This window comes from Anser anser (genome assembly GCF_964211835.1).
Source record: "Anser anser genome assembly, chromosome: 1".
Classification (NCBI taxonomy): domain Eukaryota; kingdom Metazoa; phylum Chordata; class Aves; order Anseriformes; family Anatidae; genus Anser; species Anser anser.
The window spans coordinates 185,887,687-185,915,511 of NC_139720.1; the positions used below are offsets into that span (position 1 = coordinate 185,887,687).

A 27,825-nucleotide genomic window follows, 5' to 3' on the forward strand; every position below is an offset into this window, starting at 1 on the left:
CATCTGAAGCTTTTTTATTTATTTTTATTTTTATTTTTATTTTTATTTTTATTTTTATTTTTATTTTTATTTTTATTTTTATTTTTATTTTTATTTTTATTTTTATTTTTATTTTTATATTTTTATTTTTATTTTTATTTTTATATTTTTATTTTTATTTTTATTTTTATTTTATTTTTATTTTATTTTTTATTTTATTTTTATTTTTTATTTCTATTTCTATTTCTATTTCTATTTCCATTTCTATTTCCATTTCTATTTCTATTTCTATTTCTATTTCTATTTCTATTTCTATTTCTATTTCTATTTCTATTTCTATTTCTATTTCTATTTCTATTTCTATTTCTATTTCTATTTCTATTTCTATTTCTATTTCTATTTCTATTTATTTCTATTTCTATTTCTATTTCTATTTCTATTTCTATTTCTATTTCTATTTCTATTTCTATTTCTATTTCTATTTCTATTTCTATTTCTATTTCTATTTATTTCTATTTCTATTTCTATTTCTATTTCTATTTCTATTTCTATTTCTATTTCTATTTCTATTTCTATTTCTATTTCTATTTCTATTTCTATTTCTATTTCTATTTCTATTTCTATTTCTATTTCTATTATTTGTTTTGATTAGACTCACGAGTGGGCAACAACAGGGCTTAATTTTTAAAATGCATGTGTAGATGAAGCAATGCCTTCCTTGTCTACAAAAGTTCATTTATTTGAGAAATCAGTGAGCGTACTAGAAACCCAAGTTCTCCTGTCTGCTTGAGAGTTTTCAACATCACATCAGCAATAGCAGTGCCTTAAATGTCAAACTAATAACAGAGAAAGTGAACAGGAGAACATGAGTGCTGAAGGCGCTTACCACTACACCACACATGGATGATCCCAGTTGTTTTCTACTTTTGTCTGCTCCTGTGTCTCTTGGTTCATCAGACAAAGTTGAGACCATGTCTCCACCTCAGAACAGCTGCTAGCCTGACACTACACAATACTTAACAGAGCTACAAACATGCTCTCCTACAAAAATATTTGCTTTGATTTTTTTTCCTATTCTTTAAGTAAATGCAATGCAATTAGGATATTATCCTTAGCAAAGTAAACTAAAGGAAGAGGTGCTTGTCTAAAGTAATCTTTGCAAGAACAGTCTCCTTTAGTGTAAATTGAATAGAGAGCATTTTGTTACAATTACTTCATCTTATATTTTAGTCAGTATTGGACCTGGTTCCATAGTTTTCAGAGCTGCTGGTACTGCTTTTCCTTGAGTGCATCAGCAAGTTTTAAAAAATTACTACAATAATAAATTATAATTCAGAATCTAGCAACTACCTATTTTACGGGATTCCTGCTTTCTGTAGGTCTTTCTTCTTTGTTTAAAGTGTATATTTTTAGCAAACTGATTTAGGGACCAGATCCAGCAAAACTGTAATGCACAATCAATATATCTGTCTGTAATTTGACATATGCTTAAATTCTCTGTGTTGGATCCTAATTTCTTTATCAGGAAATGAAATTCTGTAGCTAGATCCTTGTCAAGAGTCGTCTTATTCTACATTTGTCAATAACTTGCTGTTGATTTTGATTGCCTTATCATTAAAAAAAAAAAAACAAACTATTTGCTGGGTCTGAATTACTGAAACTCTTCTTCCCTATAGATCTCCAAATACTTTTTTTTTTTTTTTTTTGGGGGGGGGGGGTTGGGGGGCAGTTAACAGAGTTAACAGTTGTAAAGAAAAAGAGAGATACATAAATGAGTTTCTACATTGCATTTTTCATCCATTTTTTTTAATGTGACAAATATAGCATAGCTTTTAAATATTGACCATCATTACTCACCAGAATGAACAGTTCATCTACTCAGATAGGAGAAACAACAGTCTTCTGACATTTTTCACAATAAGTGCTACAGTATAACCTTCACTTGTTTCTTTGCAGCTGTTTCTCTGAAGTTTTGACCTATAGAATTTTATAACTATTCAACTTTTATACTACCTTTTCTCTTTATTCAACTGACACAACATATGTGCAGTGAACCTTCAGGAATTCCTCTACCCGTTGTACAGCTGTCTCTGAAAAAAGCTGGGTTTGAGAAGCACCTCTGAGATTTGTGCAAGCATGTAAATTAAAGAAAGACCTTTTTGTCCCTAATCAAGTATTCTTGCCAAGAATATTGCCGCAAAAGGTCAATGTCTTAGAAAGGGTTAAACAGTCTTCAGGGCCTAGTTTAACAGGAAATACTTGAACAGGAAATATTTCCTGGTTCCAGAAATGTCTCCTTTGAATGTAGAAAGGTAAGCACTTCATTGCAGTGCAAATCTAAAACTGCAAATGCTAAAGAGAAAAGTATGTGTGAAATCTTGTCATTCTTTCAGATGAAGCTGCCAAAATCTCTTTTGAAGATCTCCCGTTATATAAAACTAATTCTTTAATAAATAAATATAAACTTTAAAAAATGCATTCGAAAAAAATGTATTATATACATGTTTAATGGTGAATATGATTTTTTTTTCCGAAGGGCTTGCAAGATTTTTTTTATTCATAATTTTTTTTTATGTTTTTATTGGATTTCAAGGTAGAATTCAAGGGGGAAAATCATGATATATTTCATAGAAAACTTGAAAAAATTATTTATCTTGGAGTGCTCCTAATAGTTAGTAGAATGTGAAGCCTAAACACTTTTCATAGTCTATTTAGTTTATTGGGAATTTGGTTAAACATTGATTTGATTGTGGCTGAGAAGCTCTACACAGTCTGTCAATCTTTATATAGTCTTACATAAAGTCTTTGATATGCAGTGTCTGGAAACATACTAGAAAATCTTAAAAGAAAATGTTTTAGAAAGACATAGCTATAAGCTGGAATAGTAGGGGCTGGGACAGTTTCATCTCATGGAGTTCAAATGACCTTTTCTCTTCACCAGACAAAATATTAAATGAGGAATAAAGAGGTCACCCATGTCTAGCTAGTTGAGAAACACCTCCAAGACCATTCCTCCTTCTAAGATGTGGTACTAAGAATACGACAGGCAGCAGAGCATGGGGAGATAGCAGGTATGAGAACCCAAAGGAAAGCCTACGGTAGCCTAGGAACCAGCCTGACTGAGACGTATCTTATTTAAACTACGCCTTAATTCATTAATTTACTGGAATTTGCTCAGGATGAAACAGTTCATGGTATTATGGTTCTTTCCCCCATTGGCTGAGTAAAAAAGCTACAGTATGTGATTTATGTAAACCCTCAAATTACTTCTGTATATAGTCTAGATTAAGAGGTCCTTGCTTGCTCATGTGTGCAAACAATATACTATGGGCAGCATCGTTATTATATCATGCCAGTGGCCAGCAGATACTTCTCATATTTGTTGTAGGGCTTTGTAAGCAGCAAGGTAACCCTTGAGCTGTGCAGTGAAGGTTGGTGCCATAGATTTCAGTGCAAGAATGGCTGAGTGAAATGTTCTGTTTTGTCCTTTGCCACAAGTCAGACTAGGTAATCAAAGAGAGACTTTCTGCTCCAGTATGCATTCATCCTGTTAGCTGTCTTTAAAAAGAAAAATGTCAGGAATAAATTTTCCATTTGATTTCCCAGATGAAAAATAAAGCAGTTTACTGACATTTTTTAATGTTTGCAAAAAGGTAATGTGTTATAAAAACTGATGAGGCAATGAAGGACTTATTCCACATATTAAACAATTCAGAAAAATGGTCAAGGATTAAAAATTGAAAAACAGAAGCAAAGTTAAGTAAATTCCTCTTAAATGAGATGGCAAATGGAAGAAAATAAAGAAAGATCAACAATTTCGTTTTAACCAATTGAGGGCATATTGAATTATCTATTAAAAAAAAAAAAGAAAAAAAAAAGAAAAAACACAAACAAAACCAGTGCGGAGTCTTCAGAGCAGACCTTTTGTTCTGTGTTTGTACACAACAAATCATCCTGCCCTATCAGATTCACCAAGGAAAGAGGGGGAAGGATAGTGGGACAGAAGGTAAGTGCCTGCCTTTCCCAATGGAACTGCCCCATTTACTTTCATGCTTTAATCCGTGTGACAGGGAACACTTACGGCACTTTACCTGTTTCTCCCCGTGCTGTTTATTCAACCACATTACAATCAAGTCCAGAGTGAAGTAACCATCCAGGATTTAGTATGTAGATACAGACAGGTGATGAGTAGTAAGCCTTAGTAGAAGCTAAATTCATGTCTTTGTTGTTGTTGTTTGCTTCTTTGTTTCTTTGTGGCTGTTTGGGGATATTTTGGCTATTTCTGAAGCTTCCTATAACTCCTATGTCTACCAGACAGCTTGGAAATGCTGTTTAAATTAAAAAAAATAATAATAAAAAAATAAATAAATAAGAAAAGAATTTGTCTTCACTGGTGAGGATGAATCTTTCCCCCACACCCATCCTGTTTCCTGTTTCAGAATCAGATTGTTCCTATGTGAAAGTATCAACAGATGCTAGTTAAACAAAAACAATGCATGCCATTCTGCCTCCTAGAAAATCCAAATCACAACTGCTGTAAAAAATCTGTATTGGTCTGCTGCTAACAGGCTCAAAGTTATGAAATGAACTTGCATCTGTTCTGTCAAGGCAGAAACAACCTTTCCATGGCTGGAAGGTTAACCCGTGATTATTAGATACTCTAGCTTTCAAAATAAATAGCACCTGGCCTTATGGAAGTCAGTGCAAATGGTAGTGGTTTCAGTGGATCAGATTTTCATTTCTTCTCATTCTCACTTTGTTGGAGAACTAATATGAAATGGTAAGTACATAACCATATATTAGACAAATAAATACTGTCAGAGGAAAAAAAGCAAAACTTTGAAAAGTTAGCTAACTTTGAAGAGTTATTCATTGACTGTTTAGTTATTCATTAACTGTATTCATTGACTGTATAGTGATCTCTGAAAAACTATTTTATGTCATTTCTGTGTTTTTTAAACATACATTTTACAGAGTATTAAAATTGTGCTAGAACTGCATAGATACTTGAGTGCATGAATATTTTCCTGCAACTTATAGTTTTCCCTCCAGTGTCTTTGTTTGGTCAACAATGAGTTTTATCAAGGTATATTTTCAAGAATCTCTCTCTATTTAGTAATATATGTATCCATTGCTGGCAATTAATATCATAAATTGCTATTACAATTCCAGAATGTGTCTTTTGTAAATGCAATGATTCAATAATGTAATAGCAGAAAGTTAATTTAAAATCCATTCTTGTTTCCCAGTTTATTTTCAACACCTTAAAAAAATAACCTGTCCCCAAGATACAGCAATTTGAAAAAACAAACAAAAAAAACAAACAAAAAAAACTTAATAGAGTTTCTTCAATACAAAAAATTAAGAAAGTTATTTTTAACAGGGACTGTTATAATGGCAACAATTTATTTTCAAAGGCAAAACTTAGAAGAAAAAAAAAAGTTCTGATGTTTGTAAAGCCGAGGCTTCCAAATTTGCAAACATCTTCAGAAATTAAAACCAGATAACTGATAGAAAAAGCTGTCCCTGTTTTGACATTAACAGGATCAGATGGGTGAATTTAGTTCAGTTTTGCTTTGTCAGAAATCAAAAGACTGCCTAAGGGCTATTAAATTGTCAGGTACTTTTCTGGGGAAAACTAATAGGAAGAAATGCTCACAGTAATTGATTAAAGATGACGGTTAATTCAGACAGTAAATAAGTAAGTAGAGAAATGATCCAGCACTGCTTTTAGAGTAAATTATTCCTAGTGCAGATTAAAAATAATGTTACATTAAAAAGAAAGCTCATTTTAAATGGACCAGAGGCTTGTAAAATCAGAACTGATCTGTTGTCAGTTTATTCAATTTCGTACACAAAACATTCAGATAAAAAGCATTTTGGAATGTCCTGGGCTTATGGATTTCCATTGTGCTACAGTAGAGATGAAGCATCTTCCTTTTTGTATCAAGTTTTCTTGTCTGTCTTTAACTTCTCAAGTTTGGAGGTAAAATCAAAATACAAATCCTACAAATTTATGAAACTTGATTTATAAAACAGCAAAGAATGAACTGTTCATTCACTTCATGACAAGATTCAGAGACACAACAGAGCTCATAAGATTCTGGGATCATCAAATATTATCTCCCAGATGCGGGCCATGTCCCTTCTCTTTGGGGTAGATATATCATCACACATTCAGAGGCAGTTATAACATTTCCTTCTCCTTGAATGTGAGGTTAAGAGTGTTTTCCCATCTATGTTTTGTCAAATCAACAATGTGAATCAGGTTTAGAAACCCTCCATTGAAAAAGAGAACATGTACAGCATATTCCTGCAAACAGTTGTGCAACTGCTTGCAGGAATGTGCTGTACATGTTCTCTGCCATGACTGAGAGTGGTGAGCAGCCTCTCTGGTGCAGGAACCAGGGTCCCACCTTGAAAAAATGTTTTTCTTAAATTTTTTCATGCGTTACTCCTCCAGTCTAAATCTTGTTCAATGCCAGCTAAGTACTGTGGCCTCATCTGGACCATCTGACAATAACTTCTCATTGTTTAAAATACATAAACAGCACTGGGTGGTGACTCCCCTGACTCAAGAAGCATAGGGGTGCCATCTGGGCAGACTCAGGCTTTATGGTGTGTGATTATTTTTGGATGAAGATGGACTTTGTCATTATCAGAGGTTCACTTCATGAAGTACAGACTCGATAAGAACTTTACTTTTTAAAGTAAAATAACAAATTATGATTAGTTAGTGAGGTCCATAGAAACACATCCATTTGTGCTATGAAAGCTGATTCAAAACAACAGTATGTTGTTTTGTCTGTCAGGACAGACAGAACCATCTTGAGAAGAATTCTAGCTCTGAATGAACTTGCCATTCACTGTCATGAGTGTTTTTCCTTCCGTCGTTAAGACTGCATTTACATGTATTTTATTTCTGAGCCTTCTCCAATTTTCTCAAATAGTTAATCATGAACGGTGAAGAAACGTTTGGAATACAGCAAAGCAATTGCCTGGAGAAAAAGAAATAGTGCACACACTTTCTAAAATATTCTACATTTCCCCCCAAATTCTTCATGTAGCTATCCCAAAATTCTTCATGTAGATACTGACCAGGTACTTTGTCACTACAGTAACCATCTGGTTAATGAACTTTTCTCCACTGAGTGATACAGGAGCATTTTACATTCTCTTTTGTAAATGTAAACTGAAATGCAGATGTCAAATTTATGTCCCCAGTTCGGTCCTGTGTCTTGCTCCACACATCTCATCACATGCGTTCTCTTTTGGAATGAGTTTATACTCGAGTATAAACCAGCTTCTCTCCAAAGCAATATGACTTGTTCATGGACTGATCACTCCAAAGATTCCTCCCAATAGTCATCATGATCACAGTTTGGTTTCCTTTATCCTCCGCAGTCCTCTAGTACTGTACAGGCTTTTTCCTCAGATATCTCATGCCCATGCCCAGGTAATGCCACACATACCCTCAGAATCAAACTGTGAAACCACACTGCTAGTTGGTTGTGACATGATGTTCAAAAAATTTCAGATACTTCGAAACAAAAACATCCACACAAAAAAAATATGTCATATGGCCAGAGGGGTGTCAAGTGGATGTCAAAGACCGCAGGTCAGAGGTTGTCATGTGTGTCTGAACAAGCCATTTTAGAGACGATTCATGTGCTACACTGTAGGCAAGAGCCATTTTGCACTGCCTGAGCTGCTGTTTTGGGATTGCTGCCTAGAGAGGATGACTGTAGCTGTACAGGCATGCTATTTCATACAATAGTACATTGGTACCGAGCGCTGCTTTCAGCTGGCATCATTTTATTTCCAACAGAGTGCCTGTATCCTTTCTGCAACCCTAAATCCACTTGGACCACACCAGATAAGCATTCCTGTGCCTTAATCTCCTTAATCCTCTCTGCCTTAATCCCCACTAGTGCAAAAGCTAGGCACCTGATGGCTTCCTTTACTCTGCAAGCACTGCTGGATAGATGCTCTCCAATGCAATAACCATTGGTAAAAGTCAAGGAGTAATACGAATACTGCTCCTGCTTTTGCATCAGCTGAAGCAGTCAGGAGGAGAATGAGAGATTTCTGCTATTGGAGTGAAGGACATCAGACATCCTGGGACATGAGGGGCCCTCAGCTGTTTAATGTAAGCATAAAGTGTACAGAGAGCAGGACTCCCTTCCATGGGCTCCGTTCATGCTCATTTGTGCCGTCTTCTACAAATGTCCCTTGGCCTCACTGTGCCACAGTGTTCAGCTGAAGGAACATTTTCAACTTGCATTGTGTAAGGTCACTTCTAGCGAAGGTTATAATGGGTCTTCTGAGACTCAGTTTGTGCACAGCTTGGCCTCGTTTTCTCCTGTTTTAGAGGAAAATGTTCCCTGTAAGAAGACACATTTATTGAGAGAGATGGGGAAAAATAGGACAAACGAGAGCTCTTAAAACCTTCCATACTTGCCATAATACCTATCTCATGTGACATGTGCTCCTGTATCTTTTCATGTTACCACACATTCCCTCTCTTGGCTATTACATAAGTCACAGGGACAAGCATCACTAGTGATGAATTTTCTATGCTCAAAAGGTAACTTAAACAATAAAACTATGTTTTATTATTTTTAGTTTTATTCCACCAAGTAAGGATGCCCACCTGGAAAAAAAAATCTTGGCAGAGAAAGACTTGGGGATTCTGGTGGACCCACTGAACAAGAGGCTGAAGTGTGTCCTCACGGCAAATAAGGGCAACAGCCTCCTGAGTTACATTAGGAAGAGATTTGCTAGTAGGTCAAGGGAGGTGATCATTTGGATTTCAGTTATACTCCTTACCTTTGGTGTTACTGATGGTGAACTTAAGTGTTTAACATGTCGTCTCCTGGTTGACAACATCCATGTAACCACTCTCTGCAGGTTAGATAGCTGTAAGCAAAAGTTTTTGTTTTCACCCAGGCAAAATACTGCCATTGTGTGAAGTGAGGGTAGGTTCACTACTATGTGGCATCTTTTACTGAGAAATTCATGCAGTTTAGGACCATCTCCAAGCCAGGTCTGGCACCTAAGTGTTTATAAATCACATTACCGCCAGAACAGACAAATGTTCTGCACTACTGTTTTTGCCTCTGCTGAGTTAGCAACCTCATATTCTGACCACAGTAATAATTAAAGGTATTTCAAAATTAATTTCCTCTCATGCAGCAAAAGCCATGTTCCTCATTCAGCACAAAACATGTCTCCCTATGAAGTTTTAAAACAAACAGACAAAAAACACATATGAGATGGGAAGCAGAGAGGGAGGTGTCGATCTCTTCTCCCTTGTAACAGATGACAGGACGTGCAGGAAAGGCACAAAGCAGTGCCAGGGGAGGTTCGGACTGAACATTAGGAAAATGTCTTTACTGTGAGGGTGGTCAAACACTGGAACAGGTTTCTCAGTGAGTTGGCTGATGCCCCAGGCCTGTCAGTGTTCAAGATGCATTTGCATTTGGATAATGCTTTCATTAATACGCTTTAACTTCTGGGTAGCTCTGAAGTGGTCAGGCTGTTGAACTACAGCATCTTTGAAGGTCCTTTCCAACTCAGCTATTCTATTCTATGAAAGTGAGATAAATGAATGAAGAATTTGAGTAAGATTCTTGAAATGCTCATGCACACAGCTTTAATGTACTTGCTTTACTCAGTGGAATATGTTTTCCTTCCAGTCCATTCTTTCCTTGTCCATTAACTTCAAAGTAAACTATCTAAGCACTAAAGCCCAGTAAAAGACACTTCAAGTACAAAATGTCATTCTATAAAAAATGTACAACAGACAATAGTGGTGAATTTAGATCTGGGGACCTCATGACCTGTAACTCTAGTATGTCAGTATGGTACTCACCAAAGACTGGAACAACAGGACAGAATGGGCTGTGGAGTGCCAAACCTGACATCTTCTATTAATAAGTTTAGAAGTGTTATCTCAGTCCTACTTCTTGGGTTTAGAGAGGATCATCTGCTGCAAGTCTTTATTGTCTGTGTAGACAATATATAAAACCTTCATAGAAACACAGCTTAGAAGTACATGATTTGTGGAGAAAGATGAGTAGTCCATAAGAGGTCACGTGTTTGTGATTACATATGTATGTATGAGAGACTGACATGTGGGCATATACAAGGCAGGCAGAGAGATCTCCAGGGTACCTTGGGTTGGTGTATTTTTAGGTCCTGCCTCTAGCTTGCTACCAAACCAGGGCTTCTGCTGGGGAATTTCTCTTCCTTAATGTCACCTGAGCCAAAAGCTGTGAGGCAGCTGCCATGAGAAAGCAGCAGGGCAAAGGAAGGGATACAGGGAGCCTTTTCTCGTCCGAACTGGGAAAGAAGAGACCTATATGGGAATGGGGGGAGAGACTGGCCGTGCTTGGTCTGTGGTGCTTCCCCATAACTTCTCTTCATGGCTGGTGTCCCCGATGGCATTGGTGGTTCTGGGTTGTCTCAGGCTTTACCATGGCCACTTCACATGGGCACTTGGATGGGGACCAGAGATGGACAGGAATACAGGTCATACAGTGCCAGGCCACCTCTTGGAGAGCCTCTGGGCAACTTCATGCACTAAGCTAAGCAGGGATGTGTTATTCCCTCAGGTGGGATGGCATGGCTCTTCGGTCACCTCTGAACACAGCCACAGCCCTGTGCAGAGGGCATACAGAGCTGCACAGGCTCTCCGTGGCCATAGGGCACCAAGGATACTTACTTCTTTTTGCTTATAATAAAATCTACCCTTGATTTAATCTACTGGACTCTATATTAGTGACAAGACCAGGTGCCAGAGGTGTCAGCTTAGAGGAATTTAGGTAATTTACTTTATAAGTGGATTTGACTTATACTCTAAAAAACAGAGGTTGTTTAAAAATTTGAGATGAGGCTATGTCTGGGTGCCAGAAGAGGACAAGAAAAAGATTGGTCTGTCCAGAATGTGCCAACACTGAAGACAGCCATGGCTAGACATGTCTGAGGAATCTGCTACCAGATGATGGCCCAAAACACCTGCTGCCTTTTGAGATGTGAAGAAGAAAACTTTGTAATAATTATGTCTATTTTCTTTCTTGTTATTGAGGCGTACAGTTGTTCAAGCAGATTGGCTTCAGAACCATTTTAATGATGTACAAAAAGACTAATTAGCACGTAAAATAATATGTCAGTTACTCTTTACATTTCCTGGATTTTCTCTGAGAATATATTTGAGTAATTAGGCTGTGGATGCCAAATGGTGGGAAGGAAACACATTCCTAAGCTAATTGACATATGTCTCATTTTCTCTAATCTAGTTTTCTGTGCATTGATGAGAAAGACCAGCTTTATCTTTTACTCTTTTTATGTGCAGTAATGGAATTGCTCTTGGTTGCTTATGTATGCGTTGGATACTTCTCTGCAGCGTGACTTCTTTATCGGGAAAACAAGATAATAAGACTAATTTGAGACAATAGTCAGCTACTTTATGGATCCTGGAGTCAAATTTGTATTAGGGAAATGTAATGTTTTAAGGTGCAGCAAAATGAAATGGTATTACATTTATAATTAGTTTTGAAGTAGCTTGGAAAAAGTTATTTTGACAGAGTACTTCAATAAAGCCAGCACATTAATTTTCAAACTGTAAATTAGAAAAAATTACCTGAACTGTAACTGGGAGAAGAGAACCTAGGGAATCTGTACAGAAGCTTCAAAGTCAGAAGTGATTTTGAATTTGATTGTCTAAAATGTGGGGATCAAAATAATTATTTCGCTTGGGGAGGGCATTTGGCAAGCATATGAATGCAGAAACAATCTGCAGTTACGAGATGAATTTTTGTTTACTTTTACAGCCTTAATCCTTCAGAAGTGATGAAGAAGTGTACTTAATAATTTAAGTTCTCGAAGTAAAGTTATTAAGGAAACTACATAAAAATCTATTTATAGATATGAAAAACTTTGTAAATTCTATGATAATTGTTTTTATTTGTAGATTTATTAGCACATAGACTAAAAATTTTCCAAAATCCATGATCAGGAACACAGTTTTAGCATAGTGGTACATTTTTCTCTGTAAATACAAATATTTATTTTATAATAGCTATTTTTTTCTACCATGTTTTACCTTTCTAAAGGCAATGCAGTGCAATAAAATTTAAGACCTAGTCTAGACCATTCACTTAAAGTTAAAGTTATGAAATGACTTATAAGGAAAGAGTTCTAGTTTCTTCTGTGTCAGTTTCAGCATGCCACTTTCATCATGTAAATAGTCTTGAATTGAAGCATAGTGAGTGAAATTAAAATGGATTGTGATAATAATTATTTGTTATAAATTTCCCTGGTTTCCCTGATGAGCATGGGAGGACAGATGAGGTTTATCTATAATCTCAGAATTGCCGAGGAAGTGTTTCAATTTTCTATATCTTAAAACCCACAAATAAACATATCATTCTAGGAATTGTCTTATTGCATGTGAGGAATACAAAGTAATTCAAAGGCAGGCTGTACAGGATAGAGGCCTTTTCAGTCTTATGCTCCAATGAATCTGCTCACACTGAACTTGCTGAGTTTCATGTAATTTCTAGTTCATGTTTTGTTATAGTTAGTTGTGTTATCATTAGCATCCTACTATTAGCCATGCTACATATATATTACATATTCCCAATATATATATATATAATCCTTATTTCATCACAGGTCCAACATTCATAAACTGGTATCTCAAACACCATACATACCAGAAAATATTCACCAAGAGGAGACCTTGACTCTTCTTTGTAGATGAGGGTAAGGAAAGGAGACAATTTATGCATGTTCATAGACAGTTCGTACTGTGTTCACTACTGAAGTTCAATTTGGCAATGTTGCCTGTCTCCAATGGCAAAATTTATTTGATGAAAATGATGTGAAGTTGTGGCTGCTTACAAATATGCAGGCCAACTTACTCTAGATGTGGGGTCAGGAATAGAAGCAACTAAAATCTTAACTGTAATTGCTTCTGACATCACTGCCACTTCATGGGACTCAAACAAAATGCTTTATTCCAGTCAGTATCACAATTAAACCATGCAGGAGATAGGTATGTGGGAAAATGTGTAGGTGATGAAAAACTCATTTTAGAGGAAATGGCATCCTCTTACTACTTTTTCTTCCCAGTGTCTAAAAATGATAGAGTGGATAGTTTGGTTGCTTGTTTTCTGCTTTTTGTTTTGTAGTTCTGACTAAGAGTCTATTGATCAGAGGACATGTGTTAATTGATCTCTAATGAAGCATTTGATACAGTGTTTTGTGGGCAATTAAAAAGGTAATAGGAGAAGAGTGGATTTAAGAGTGGATTTAATACAAGACTTTTTAGAGGAATAAAAAGGTGACTAAAGTGGATTTGGCAAATGTTGCTTGAAAGAAATTTTAGGCCTGAGAAAGTTTAAGAGTTTAATGGATGGTAGTAAATATCATAATTAATAATTTCATTAATGACAAGGATTAGATACACGTTTATGAAATAGAGGCATAAATTATAGTCAAAAACAATTATTTTTGGTTGCACCATTCTTCGAAAAGACATTATTAAGAATATAATAAAAGTTCACATAAGACAGTAGCTGCAGCATAACTACAAAAACACATGAATACATAGTTGCATAAACATGCATACACAAACATGATGTTACACAAGAGCAAAACATAAGGAGAAAAACAACCACCACAAAACCCTGCCGTTCCTAATCTATGCTATTATGTAGGAAAAAAATGCATGTATTTCAGTAGTAAAAGATGAATGATTGAAAAGTTACCGGTTCTGAGTCATGACTAAATTATCTCAAATCCCTTTCCGAAGAATGAAGATTTCTACATTACAAGAATGATTTCAATGGCAAGGTGTGTAAATTGGCTTCAGAAGAATGTCTATGAAGGTCTCATTTGCTACAAGTGTAGAGCACAGCATATGGACTACTGTGGGAAAAGTCAACTGCATCCCAGCTGGACCAGAGAAAGAGACTCTTTCAAGACAGACATTTAAATAAGCATTGCCCTTGCCCAGTGATAAGTGTCAATTACATAAATACTCAGGATAATGGTGTTGACCAGTTTACTAAGTGGGAATGTTCACATATAAAAAGAAGATAATATCCTATATTTTCACTCTTTTGTTTTTTTTTTCTCCAAACACTGGATATCCTGAACTGACCGCATAAAGTACATCTGTTACTTTGACCCAATAAAAACTTCTTCATCCTTTTGCAAAATGCATGTATAAAATCCCTCCAGTTATTGTATTGAGTGGAGGGCATGTTTCTGAAGGTATCTCCACTGCAGCTGTGTAGGACTGAAGACTAGAAAAAATATGCTGAAAATTATGTCTTGTGAATAGGTTTCACCAGTTAATGATCCTTGCATTCCCTTTACCATCTCTTCAAGTATGTGAAGATGCAGTCTTTATTTTCATTGTCTTATGTCACATATCTATATAGCAATCTCACAAGGATGTCAATTTTTGCGTCTACCCTGTGATTCAGCTCTGTGGGAAGACACCTAGGACACCTGTGAGAAGCCTGTCTCAGAAGTATGAGCTAGATGCTCTAATTGCAATGGACTGCCATGGCAGCCTGAGCTGAGTCCAGGTTCTTGTAATCACTAATGACATCTCAACTGTACTTTCTTCTGTTATATACCTCCTATACATTCAGGGTTTGCCTTCTTGCCTAAATTGGCCAAGCAGTAAGTAAGCCAAAAAAACAAAAAAAGCAAACAACAAAAAAACCCACTAATCTAGACAAATAATGAACCCAGGAGAAAAATAAATGAATAAATAAATAAATAATAAAATGTTTTCAACTAGAGCTGGTGCCAGAAGCAGTTTATTGCACGGAATAGCTCTAGTGCCAGATGAAAGCTCAGCATCAGGCTGATATGGCTTCACAGCTTCTGAGACTTGGACTGTGAGTAACTGCACTGGGCCACATAGACTTGCCTGAGTGTTTGGGGCTTTCTCAGGTATTTCTTTATTGAGTTATGTTGTTGCATGTAGGCATGCCTTTTCACACAGAGTGATGCTGTTAGGATGCAGCTCAGCAACCTCCAGCATACATACTTAAAATCACATCCAGCCAGAGTTTGACCAGGATATGATGGGCTGCACAGGAAGAGAAAGTGGAGAGGCAATATCTTAACAGGTTCCAGCTCATGCAAAGGTTCAAAGTCACCTTTGATTAAAGCCTGCTGAGCTCTGAACTTGGAGATCAGCAGAACTGCAGAGCAATGTCTCCTTGAGAGGCAAGTTTTCCCACCCTCCACTGCACTTTCAGTGTCACGCTTCGTCTCAACACATAACAGTAAAACTCTCCCGAATAAGGTAGGTTTTAACAAGAATCTTTTGGAAGAAAAGAAGTAAGTTAGAAAGTGATCAATCTCCTAATGTTATAACACCAGTTCTTTCACTCACTAATAAAGACTGTACTGGAATCAAAATGCACAAAATGTAGATAACCACAGGGTGCCTAATTATAGTTATTAGGACTAGGCTTTGTCTGATAGTTTTTTTGCTTATTTCTTTCCTGGTAATTTGCCTACAAATATGTTTTACTGTCTGTAAATTTGGCTGAATGTTATCAAGCCCAAATTAATGGAATGACTCAACCTATAAGTTGATGATTCAGATACGTCAGCGATGAGAGTTCATGAGAGGTTTTCAATAAATAAGTAACGAAACAGAAAAAAAAATAAGAAAATGCAAAGTGGAAACTCTAAGTTTAAATGTTCATTTTGGTTTATTATGTATTCAGAGTCTATCTGGGCATTGGCTTGCTCTTTTCTGTAAGGCATGAATATGATGAATTAACTAGATTTTTTATTGAACATTTGGGCTTCACTGCAATTATATCCAGCAATCCTGTACAGAATCTACAGGCATGAAAAATATTGCTGTTGGACAGCCATACACTAGACTATTATTATGCCACATTTTAACTAGCTTAATCCAAAAGAATTAAACAATGAGGTTTACCACACAAAGGTATTCCAAGCCTAAGTGAGCTCAAATAAATTGGGGAAAAAATGTCAGACTGAGTCTGAATTTTCTCTGCATATAAAGAAAATTCCAGAGATACAGTGTAGTGACCATGTGACTGCAATACGGTATTTGATATAAGGTGTTCTCCTTCAGCAGAGTCAGTTTATAGCAATATGAATAATTAGCAATCACAATGACAATAATTCGTATGGATTAATATAAAAATTTGTGCAGTTTTCAGGATTTCAGTAGGTTTGTTTGTTGTTTCATTTTTGTAATAGTATTTTCTAGTTATTAGAAAATGGATTTTTATTTCCCCTTTAAAGGCAAAAGTAATGTTTGAGCTAAAAGTATTCTTGAAACTATACAGGTTACCATTTACACTCCATTATGCTCTGCATAAGTACAATCTTGCCACATTCACCTTTCTTTCCTCCTTTCCCCCAATGCATCTGTCATTTCATACTTATTCAGAAAAAAATGATTTATTATTATTCTCTAAAGAAAATTCTTTTTCATGATTGTACTTGTACTGCTGTACTGAGAGCCCTAGGCATTGGTAAGAGCCATGTTGTACTATATACACTGAGCAAACACATAATAGAACAAAGTCCTTTACAGAGAGCTTTCAGTGTAGGAGAAGAAAGGCAAGGATGAATACAAGGGGATGGACTTGTGTCTCCTTATTTAATCATGCAAAAGTCAGAAATGGGGTTCATATCAAGACCCACCTGACCTCATCTGAGCTACCTCACTGGAATGGCCACTTTGCACCGAGTCGTACACAGACTAGATATGATGAAGGACATAAATGAAGCTCACGTCCTTCTGGATCATCAGTAGGAGGCCAGGTGGGATGTTCCAAGGTGATGCACTGTGCTCAGACAGATGAATTTCACCATGGGTATTTTCTTTAGGCTGAGCAGAATCCTCTCTCAGTGCCATTGACCATGCTGGCTGTATTTGTCAGGTTATACTGGCGGGTTAGATACCTCATAGGTATCTAAGGTGGCCATCAATATCTCCTTTGCAGGAGTTGAATTTCCAGGTTTTATTCACAGCCAAAAAGAGTTAGAAACACTGCCAGAGATGCTCAAAGATAAAAATCCATGTGGGGTGAACCACACTCGGAAGTCGCCATTTTTCTCCAAGGACTTTTAAGGTACTCCAGGCTGGCTAGCTCAGGTTAAATACTCAATTTCTAGTGACTAAAATTCAGCATCTTGGTGCTGTTATAATCATCGCTAGTTTCACTGCTCTCTTTATTTGTTCATGAAGTTTTATTTTCCCCTCAGTATGACCTTTTGTCCTAATATACTTGTAAAAAAAATAAAAATCTTTTCCCTCCTACCTCATTGGCTAGCATTAACTGATTCTTGTTTATCTCACTGATGTATTGTGAGGAATAATTAATGTTTGTGTACTGCTTTGAAAATGAACATCATTGCATCAAATGCTAGAGTTTGAGGAGACAGATGCTTTTTGATGTTCTTATCTTTTTTGTGCAGGCTTTAATTGGCTCTGTATTCATCTTCCTCCCACTCTTTCAGTTGCAAGTTCAATTTTTTTAACCTTGGATCTTTGAGCAGTTTCTCTAAAAAAGCACAGTAGTACTCTTAATCTGCCCTATTCATCTCTTTCAGTTGTCTGAGTGCTCAGGGAGAAGACAAGAGATGAAGATGATATTTTGGGTCACAATAATGAAAGGTATGATGGACATATATGCTAGTAAAATGGAGCAAGGAGAAACTTAGAGGAGCTGTAGAGAAGGGAAAGCAGAATTATCCGTGAAGAAAGGAGCTCCATCGTCTTGCTCCTGTGCTTTTAATTCTGACTTTGAGAAGTCCTTCACTGGACTGTCATACCTGTAATATATGGAGAAAAGGAAATACTTTTCCCTTTTGTGGGAGCTTTTAAACCTATTTGCTTCAAAAGGGTGAGGAGAAATATAAGCAGAACAAGCAATGGGTTGGTAAATTTAAATTCTGAAGGAAAAGAAAAAGGTAATGGTCAGCTCTCCTTGGAACAGGCTTTGCTTTATTTCTCTGGAGAGGAAGCAGAAGTTTTACCACTCGCAAACTGAGAAATTAAACTGGACAAAACCACTGAAAACATATGGTACTGTGGAAGTATTACAAAAATGTTGATATACAAGATGTCCTGGAAGTATTCATATTTCTAATTCCAGAACCATAAGGTTTTGTGTCTATTCGAACAGCTAAATTTTCCTTTACATATTCACAAAAGTGCATGTTAATTTAAATACACAAATGTTAACAATCCACAACAAACAAGCAAAAAAGAAAAAAAAAAACAGTAGACAAAACTTATTGTTGTGGACAGACAGGGATCTGATTACCTGAATTTGATTCACTGGCTAGCTATTTGCTGAATGCCTGGCCCTGTGAAAGCTAGAAAATACATAGATGTTATTATCTCACAGTTGACTCACACTGAAACATATTAACATTTTAGAAACTCATACAAAAATATTCTAAATAAAGTACATAGAAGTAAAGAAAGAAAGAAAAGAAAAAAAAAAAAAGATCCAGTCTCCAGTCGTAATAAGTCTGGAAAGAATTTCTCTGAAATAGGTTAATGCATAAACAGAGATTATACAACCAGACCTGAAACCCTTTTCTTTGAAAGATATTGTTTTGATATTACATTTTCCAAAATTCAGTCACTGCTTTTAAATGAATGGAGACTTTGTAAATATACTTGGTAATGGTAAGTGAATATTTGGCCCATGTCAACCCTATTTAATCATTGAGATTAAATCTCTCTTTTTAGGACCAAATTCAGTTTGGCTGGAAGCAGTTTTTTATGATTAAATTTTTTGACTGGACATTGCAAGCAGTGCCATGAGATTTAGCTGACCATCTGTACAGCCTGAGTATTGATAATGACTATCACAACCTGTATTGGGTCAGGAACTGGAACTGGAACAGGGGGACGCTCCTGAACACCTGCAGTACATCGATGATATCATCGTATGGGGTAACACAGGAGAAGAAGTTTTTGAGAAAGGGAAGAAAATAATTCAAATTCTCCTGAAAGCTGGCTTTGCTATTAAACAGAATAAGGTCAAGGGACCCGAACAGGAAATCCAGTTCTTGGGGGTAAAATGGCAGGATGGACGTCACCACATTCTGACGGATGTGATCAACAAAATAACGGTTATGTCTCCGCCAACTAGCAAAAAAGAAACACAAGCTTTCCTAGGCCTTGTGGGATTTTGGAGAATGCATGTGCCAGGCTATAGTCAGCTTGTGAGTCCTCTATATCAAGTGACTCAAAAGAGGAACTCTTTCGAGTGGGGCCCCGAGCAACAACAGGCCTTTGAACAACTCAAACAAGAAATAGCTCGTGCAGTAGCCCTTGGGCCTGTCCATACTGGACCAGTTGTGCAAAACATACTTTACACTGCAGCTGGGGAGCATGGGCTCACCTGGAGCCTCTGTCAGAAGACCCCAGGAGAAACTCGAGGTCGACCTCTGGGGTTCTGGAGCCAGGGCTATCGAGGATCAGAAGCCAATTACACCCCAAGTGAAAAGGAAATATTAACAGCATATGAGGGGATTCGAGCCACTTCAGAAGTCGTTGGTACAGAAGCACAACTCCTCTTGGCCCCACGGCTACCTGTGTTACATTGGATGTTCAAAGGGAAAATCCCCACTACGCATCATGCAACCGACGCTACGTGGAGTAAGTGGGTAGCGTTAATTACACAGCGGGCTCAAATGGGGAAACCCAACTGCCCAGGAATCCTGGAAGAGATTATGGACTGGCCGGAGGGCAGGGATTTCAGAGTACTGACAGAAGAGGTAACTCGTTTTGAAGAAGCACCACCATACAATGAGTTGCCAGAAGACAGAAAGCAGTATGTGTTGTTCACTGATGGATCCTGCCGTGTGGTAGGGGGCCATCGGAAATGGAAAGCTGCTGTGTGGAGTCCCACACAAGTTGTGGAGGCCATGGAAAGGGAAGGTGAGTCGAGTCAGTATGCAGAAGTGAAAGCTATGCAACTGGCCCTAGAAATTGCTGAAAGAGAAAAATGGCCAATACTGTATCTCTACACTGTCTCGTGGATGGTGGCAAATGTTCTGTGGGGGTGGCTGCGGCAATGGAAACAGAACTGGCAGCGCAGACATAAACCTATCTGGGCTGCTACCCTGTGGCAAGATATTGCTGCCCGGGTAGAAAACCTGGCTATAAAGGTACGCCATGTAGATGCCCACATGCCTAAGAATCGTGCCACCAAAGAACACCAGAACAACGAAGAAGTGGATCGAGCTTCGAAAATTGAAGTAGCTCAGGTGGACCTGGACTGGGGACGTAAGGGTGAGCTGTTTGTAGCTCGATGGGCCCATGAAACATCAGGACATCTAGGGAGGGATGCCACATACAGATGGGCTTGTGATTGAGGGGTGGACCTGACCATTGAGGCCATTACACAGGTTACCCATGAGTGTGAGACCTGTGCTGCAATCAAACGAGCCATGAGGGTAAAGTCTCCCTGGAATAAGGGGGAGATGGCTTGGGTTTCGATATGGTGAGGCCTGGCAGATTGACTACATTGGACCACTCCCATAAACCCGCCAAGGCAAACGTTACATACTTACCATGGTAGAAGCAACTACTGGGTGGCTGGAAACATATCCAGTAAACCATGCCACGGCCCAAAACACTATCTTGGGCCTGGAAAGACAAGTGCTGTGTCGTCATGGTACACCAGAGAGAATTGAGTCCGACAATGGGAGTCACTTCCGAAACAATTTGGTCACCTCCTGGGCCAAGAGACATGGCATTGAGTGGGTGTATCACATGCCTTATCACCCACAAGCCTCTGGGAAGGTTAAGAGGTACAATGGATAAAAACTATGTTACGAGCATTGGGTGCTGGGACGTGGAAACATTGGGACATAAATCTACCAGAGGCCACTTGGCTAGTTAACAACAGGGGGTCTGACAGCTGTCCTGGTCCTGCTGAAACAAAACCCCTACACACTGTGGGAAAAGCTAAAGTCCCTGTAGTGCATGTAGGGAAGTGGATGGGGAAGGCGGTGTGGGTTGCTCCTGCCATGGGAAAAGGCAAACCCACTTGTGGGATTGTCTTCGCCCAAGGACCAGGGTATACCTGGTGGTTAATGCAGAAGGATGGGGATATCAGGTGTGTGCCTCAAGGAGATTTAACCTTGGGAGAAAATTAATCTGTAATCCAAGTTATGTGTTGTAGGAGGACGCTGCAGAACCAACAACAGGTCAACTTCGCAAGGAACCGGGCAAGTGCAACAGTGATGTGAGCTAAGCTGATGCTGGTGTCAAGAAAATCAACTTCGCCTGCCCTGAGTGATCACTTTGACAGATGAAGCCGAAACCATCAACAGTTTTTATGAACATTTTTGGGAAAGATCTATGGAATGAAAAGAAGTACAGAAGTATAAATACTTTAATGGACAGAGAACAATGGTGATGAGAATATCTATATACTAAACTATGTGGGACCTGAGTGTGACACAAATGTTATGGAATAAGGGGTGGAGGTTGTGTTGGGTCTGTCTAGGATGGAGTCACCTTTCCCTGCAGCAGCCCACACAGTGCTGTGCTCTGCACTCGTAGCTGGAACAGCACTGGTATCATTCCAGTGTTGTGCCTATTGCTGCATAGTGCTGGCACTGCATCAGGACTCCCTCCAAGCCCCCAAGAGCCAGCAGGCTGGGGGTGGGCAAGTGATGGGGAGGGGACATCGCCAGGGCAGCTGACCTAAACCAACCAAAGGGATATTCCATAACACCTGATGTCCCACTCAGCAATAAAAAGGGGGGCTCTCGTGGGGGAGTGGGCTGTCCTCCTGAACAACTGCTATGCGTTTTTGAGGCCCTGCATCCCAGGACGTGGCCAAACATCGCTCGTTGATGGGAAGTAGATAATAACTTTATTTTCTTTCTCTCTGTGCTTCCATGTGGTCTTATTGTTTCTTTTGTTTCTTTTTCCCCTCATTCCCTTTCCCTTTAATTAAATCATTCTCATCTCAAACCTTGAGCTCTTTGTGTTGTATTTTCTCCCCCTTCCTCTTTGGGGGGGGGGGGGGGGGGAGTGAGAGAGCGGTTCTGGTGGAGCTCAACTGCCCACCTGAGTAAAACCACCACACAACCTCAATACAAAATTTTAGGTATGTTGCTTACAAGACATCGATAAGCCAGGACTTCATTTTCACTAGGTCATTCATTTGTAATAAATTTTCAGTAGCAAACAAATTGGTAAAGCTCACAATCTGTATAAGGGCAAATAAGCAGCAAAAATGGTGAATTATATTTTATCATCTTTATCTTTGATGATCCAGATTACAGAATAGACTGTTTTAAGGCAGTTTACACTTTTGAAGTAACTTTGGTATGTAAACACCAAAACGTTGTATAAAATTAAAACTTCCATTCTTCTAGCAGCGTTATTTTCAGGCAAAGCTGCTAATGGTAGAGAGTGAACACTGTCAAATTAGGTCTTAAAGATTGTGGGGAAAAGTAGAGCCATGTTTAGTTTTACTTTCTATTAAAGACCAGACAAAAAAAGGAAACAAAAACTGCCACTTATTTTGCTGGGTTTGCCTTTCATAACCAGCGAGTTCTTGGTTTAAAGCACGGATAATGACATCTTCGATGGAAAGCAGGGTGGGAAAAACTTCAGTTACTTTACACAAAATCTTTCTATTCAATCTTTTCCTTTGCTGTGTGACCTTATGTACATGCCATACTTCTCCATGTAATCCAGGCCTGTACGCATTTTTTCTTGGTGTTTGAGTTTTGCATGGGACTTACACAGAGTCTCTTGTTGCATAGGTTGGTCATTCATTATTTCAGCTGACTTGGTTCCTGTATTTTTTGGTATTGTTTTTATCCATATTGACAGGCCATGCCTTATTATTAGGAAAATATTACATAAAAACAAATTACAAAATGTTTTTTTTTCCTTTTTCCAAAATGTATTTTCATAGAACAGTGTAAGCATTAGTATGACCATTTAGTTTTGCACCTGTTGTTACAGAAACAACACAAAACATCATAACAACTCTTTGCATCCCTCCCCCCCCAAAAAAAACAATTTCCCTCGTTCCACTGGTTCCAATCAATCAATTATTTTTTTCTTAATTTTATTTTTTTCTTAATTTCCTTTCAAGCTTTGATAGTAACTGTGCTCTAGCATAGTGCTGTTTTGGTTAGGTAACTACTCTGTGGTCTTTAAGGTCACCTGTAATTAAGAAGAGATATTATATTCAGATGAAATACATATACTGTACAGTGAATATAATTCATAATGAATGTCATTTTTATGTTCCCTCCTGATGGCAAAGAGCACATTTTGTCCCAAGGATGCTGCCTGGGGCAGCAGAGGTAAGACAGCTCTGGCTCCTGAGGAGAGATGGAGATTAGTTGAGAATACCTGCAGTGCTTCAGCCATGCAGCATCCCCTGCGTGGATGTCAGAGCAGGCAGTAAGCTACACCAAGAGAGCTGCCTCTCCTGGAAATACCAGAGTGCATATTAGCATGTGGTTTTCTCTGGTTTCTGAAAAACATCAACATTCACTTAATAGAAACAGAAAACAAAGACAACATGACAAGGGAATGCATTGTTCAATTGGGGCTTTACGTATTACAGCAGAACCAGCAAGTGGCATTAAATCTCTTCCTGAGTTAGAAAAGAGCCAAAAACCTAATCTGGAGGGAGTACAGCCAAATATCTTCAAGCTGTAATTAGCGGAGGACTACATGTTACATTTTGAAACCCACTTGCTACAAGGGTTTAAAAATTACTCACCAAATGGAATACATTCAAAGAACACTTGAAATTGCCCCTCCTTTATGTTTTCAGTAAGTTCTGTGGCCTAAACTCTTAGCTAGGACTGTCTAGAGGTATTTAGCCTACCTTTTTTTCCAAAATCTCCCAGACATTCTTCCTAGAGAACAAACTCAAGCCCTAGTGGAGAAGGGATCTTCTTCTTCTTCTCCTTCTTCTTCTTCTTCTTCTTCTTCTTCTTCTTCTTCTTCTTAATAATAATAATAATAATAATAATAATAATAATAATAATAATAATACTTAAAGTAATTAAAAAACCATCACTGAACCCCAGAGCCTGAGGACTGAGCCATATATTTTCACCTGTTCATAAGATACTATTCTGCTGCTACAGGGCTCATGCAGATTGTGGATTTGTCATTTTAAATTACTATTTCCTTGCAGTTCATATTCAATTTTACATTAAAATATAGGCCCAGTTCATCAGGAGTTGTACATCAGCTGTATCTACCTTAGCAAATAATTTAGTACCATGGGAGCAGGTAGGTAGTTCTAAGATGATGCCTACTTCTACACCAAAGGTGGCTTAAGGTGTTTAGATCCAACTAGACATAGATTCCTGGAACCAAACATTCCCCACGTGCATGCAGTTTGAAGATATCTACAGCAGCAGTCACTAATTCAGTTCCATGTGGCCTTTTGGGGGTTGGAGGGCATATAATGCCCTCCTGTAGGGGAGTTCCTGCTTAATGTCTTATGGAAGGCTGGTGGTTCCTTTGCACACCAACTTATTCTTACAGCAGACCCATTCAGAAATTAAGTAAGTTGTGTGATAAATTCTGGTTCAGTCAAAGTTTAGTAAAAGTCACTTTTATTAGACTGCGAATTGTTATAAGGGACTGCAAAGACTAACAGAACAGAATTTCTCAATCAAGTCATTAATCCTATTATAGGAGGCAGACAAGCCATTATATTTTAGCATATTACATATTTGAGTTTCTGGTGCACATTCTTTTTTATGTTTTTGCATTATAAAATCTGTTTTTTCTAATGATTTTAGACTGGTATTTCAGGTTAGCTTCACAGAGAACTGATACTCCTAGCTTTGAAAAAAATATTTTAGATTCATTTCTAATGTTGCTTTTCTATATGCCTGCTTTTTAACAGTAATATATACATGATATGTAAGATCATTGCCTGGGGCTACAAAATAAAGTGCTCTCAGCCAGAATGCTTACATATACTTCTAGCTTTTCATAGGGGTCAGTGAGTAAGGTAATGCATTTCTTGTAAAATGTAAGTCAATTTCAGATAGAAACATATGGATTTCTTGTTTTGTTTATGACTACCTCTGATTGTGTTCACCCAGCTTACTAAGGTCACAATTCATCACAATACTATAGTACATAGTTAAGTCCAGATATTGTATAATTCCAATATAACTCCTAAATAATAGAAAATACTATTATTCATATAAATAATAGAAAATACTATTATTCATATAAATAATAGAAATTAAGGTGAAAAAGTTAAAACTTTTTTTTTTTTTTTTTCCCCTCCAGAAAATAGCTATCTAAATACATAATGTTTTGCGAGGCCTTTTTGGAAATTACAGCTGCTGGATGAACGAGACTTTACCTGGTGTATTGCTGATGCTACCAGAAATGTAAGGTATAGTTGAAGGCAATAAGTTGTTTTCACTCTAACAATAGCAAGGTGGAAGGCAAAAATTGAATGGGGTTTTGCTGAAGAATATGCTTAGATAAAATAGATCTTTGGACAGGGACTAAGGTCTCCTCTCCAGCTTGCATTTGACAAAACCACATTACATTTTCTTTGTTCTCCCATCTCAGCCCCTGTTCAAGTCAACCGCAGCCAAATAATAAGTTAAAGAGGTATCACCAAAGTCACTGGTATGAGATTTTTAATCAAAACATCCAGACACATTTTTCTCTAGATGTTACAATACTTCTCTCAGCATGTGCTATGAGAAAGGGTACTTAAAGTTGTAGGACTGTTTGACATAAACCTTTTAACTCAGTTCTCTTTGCATTTTATTATACAGAACAATGCTGATTGACCAAAAGCCCCAAACTGATTCTGAGGTCCTGTACTGGATTGCACTGGCTGGGGTCTTGACACAGAAAGGATCACAAAGAAGCTCAGGACTGTTTTTGTCCTTTTCATCCAATTCCAATTACTTTCTGATGATTTTAATTTGTGGTACAATTACAAGTTTGGTTAATACTCAAGCATTTATTTTTCCTATTTTGAAGTTATAGTTATCTGAAAACAAGCAAACAAACAACTCCCATCCCCCCCAGACCTGTGTCTAAGTGCAGGACTATTCCTGATAAAGATTGCATAATCAGATTTGTAATTTTCACAGTGAATCCAATCTTTCCATATGAGGAGAAATTTCAAATTATTCTTTTGATGTTTATTGCATTAACCCTGGTATATTAAGAGAACTGAAACATTAAGTGAATTTGTGGGAGAAATCATTTAATAAAAGTCTGTAAGAATTTCCCTGCAAAAGACCCTTACACTGCATATGAAATTGCATTAGGTTTATCATTTGAGGTGCAGGATGAGTTCTACGAGCACACAAACCAGGAGATCCAATTAATGCAGACAGCCTGTAGACTCTTCTGTTCCTTTAGCACAGACGTAAGGAAAAGCAAACTTGCTCACCTGGAAACTAACAGCAAGGAGGGCAAGGTTTTGCTTCTCCCTTGTTGCAAGAAGGCAGAGTGCACCCAGGAGCAGCTTCCTCACTGTCTGGGTCTACCTCACAGCAAGACAGGTCAGAATGAAGGAGACTGGAGAGAGGAGAAAGGGAAGGGTTATGGTTAAATCTTGTTAGTATACCACATTTTGGGATTCTGATTTCTGACTTTGCAAGGTTGCTCTAGAATATATGGAAATAAAATATTAAAACACCTCCACATGGATGAGAAAGGGAAGTATTTACCTGGATGTGCAGCAGGTGCAAGAAGACACAGGTGGAGTTGTTTCCAGTGGCACATCCCTGATCCAAGGTTGTCTTTAAGCTACTCCACTGTTGGTGCAGACCCATATGGTTACAGATTGCTACAGCTCAGTGAAAATCAGGATTTTTTAATTATTATTTATTTTTCACAGGGAAAGAGATGAATGCAAGTGCCAAAGTGGAAGCAGCTAGTTCTCCACAGATTCTCCAAAAGGAATAGCTTCTGTGCTTGCCAGGCTATTTTGGAAAATCAGTGTATATCACATACATCACATTTCAACCCCAAATTATAAAAGAAAAAAAAAAGGGGGGGGGGGAAGGGGGAAGGGAGGGAGGCTAATATTAAAACTGCAATAACAAAAAAAAAAAAAGAGATTTTCTAATGTCTCACAAGGGATAAATCTGTGATATATTAAGAGAATATGACCAAAGAAAAGGTCACTTCGTCATCTTAGTCATTTGGATGAGAATCTGGTCTTTCAGAGCTCTATCTTCCTTACTTCCCTGTTTTTGTTCTGCTTGATGGTCTGGTTATCACTTTTTTTTTTTTTTTTAATAAATAACAACATAAACCCTGTAATTTCTTTGAGGAAGAAAAGTGTACCTTTAGAGTGACATCTTCAGGAGTTCTTGGGCACAAATGAGATTATTTATGATTTTTCAAAGTAGAGTTCCTTTTATCAATTGTGGGCCTGTTTGCACCTCTGACAGGTTGTTTTGGTTTGTTAGGAATTTGCATCTCCACCAAGGGTCATAGAAAATTATGTCTGTGTTCAGCAGCAAACAACCACAACCATTGTGACCATGCAAAGTATTTTATTGGTTTTCTTATTAGTATTAGAAAGTATTAGAGACTTGAATGGGAATTAGATCAAGAATTCAGTGAGAAAATTATAAGATACAGTAAGGGGAAAGAGTCATATGGAACTGCAACAGAACAACCAACTGACGTAATTACACTACGTAAGAAATGTAGTGTTTGAAAGACATGAAAAGAACTTGTACTCTTGGGTGAACTCAGCTCTTAAGGATTATTGTGAAAGACCTGGGAATTTCATTTTAAAGCAA

The 27,825-nt window shown here is 37.6% G+C and overlaps 1 protein-coding gene across 6 annotated transcripts in view; it reads left to right on the top strand.

Moving 5' to 3' along the window:
* Nucleotides 1-22,030, top strand: part of LOC310883824 (uncharacterized protein) — a 71,986-nt gene extending 49,956 nt beyond the window's left edge. Inside the window, exons 4-6 of one of the 6 annotated variants that reach the window (XM_083804778.1) lie at nt 12,658-12,747; nt 13,799-20,314; nt 21,210-22,030. In XM_083804778.1, coding sequence (XP_083660904.1) covers nt 19,153-20,314; nt 21,210-21,271 — 1,224 coding nt within the window. In that variant the 5' untranslated portion in view covers nt 12,658-12,747; nt 13,799-19,152 and the 3' untranslated portion in view covers nt 21,272-22,030. Of the gene's footprint in view, nt 1-2,455; nt 4,760-12,128; nt 12,748-13,798 lie in introns of those variants that run through there. The other 5 variants (XM_083804773.1, XM_083804774.1, XM_083804777.1 and 2 more) reach the window with 5 other exon arrangements.
* The last annotated feature ends 5,795 nt before the right edge of the window (nt 22,031-27,825 follow it).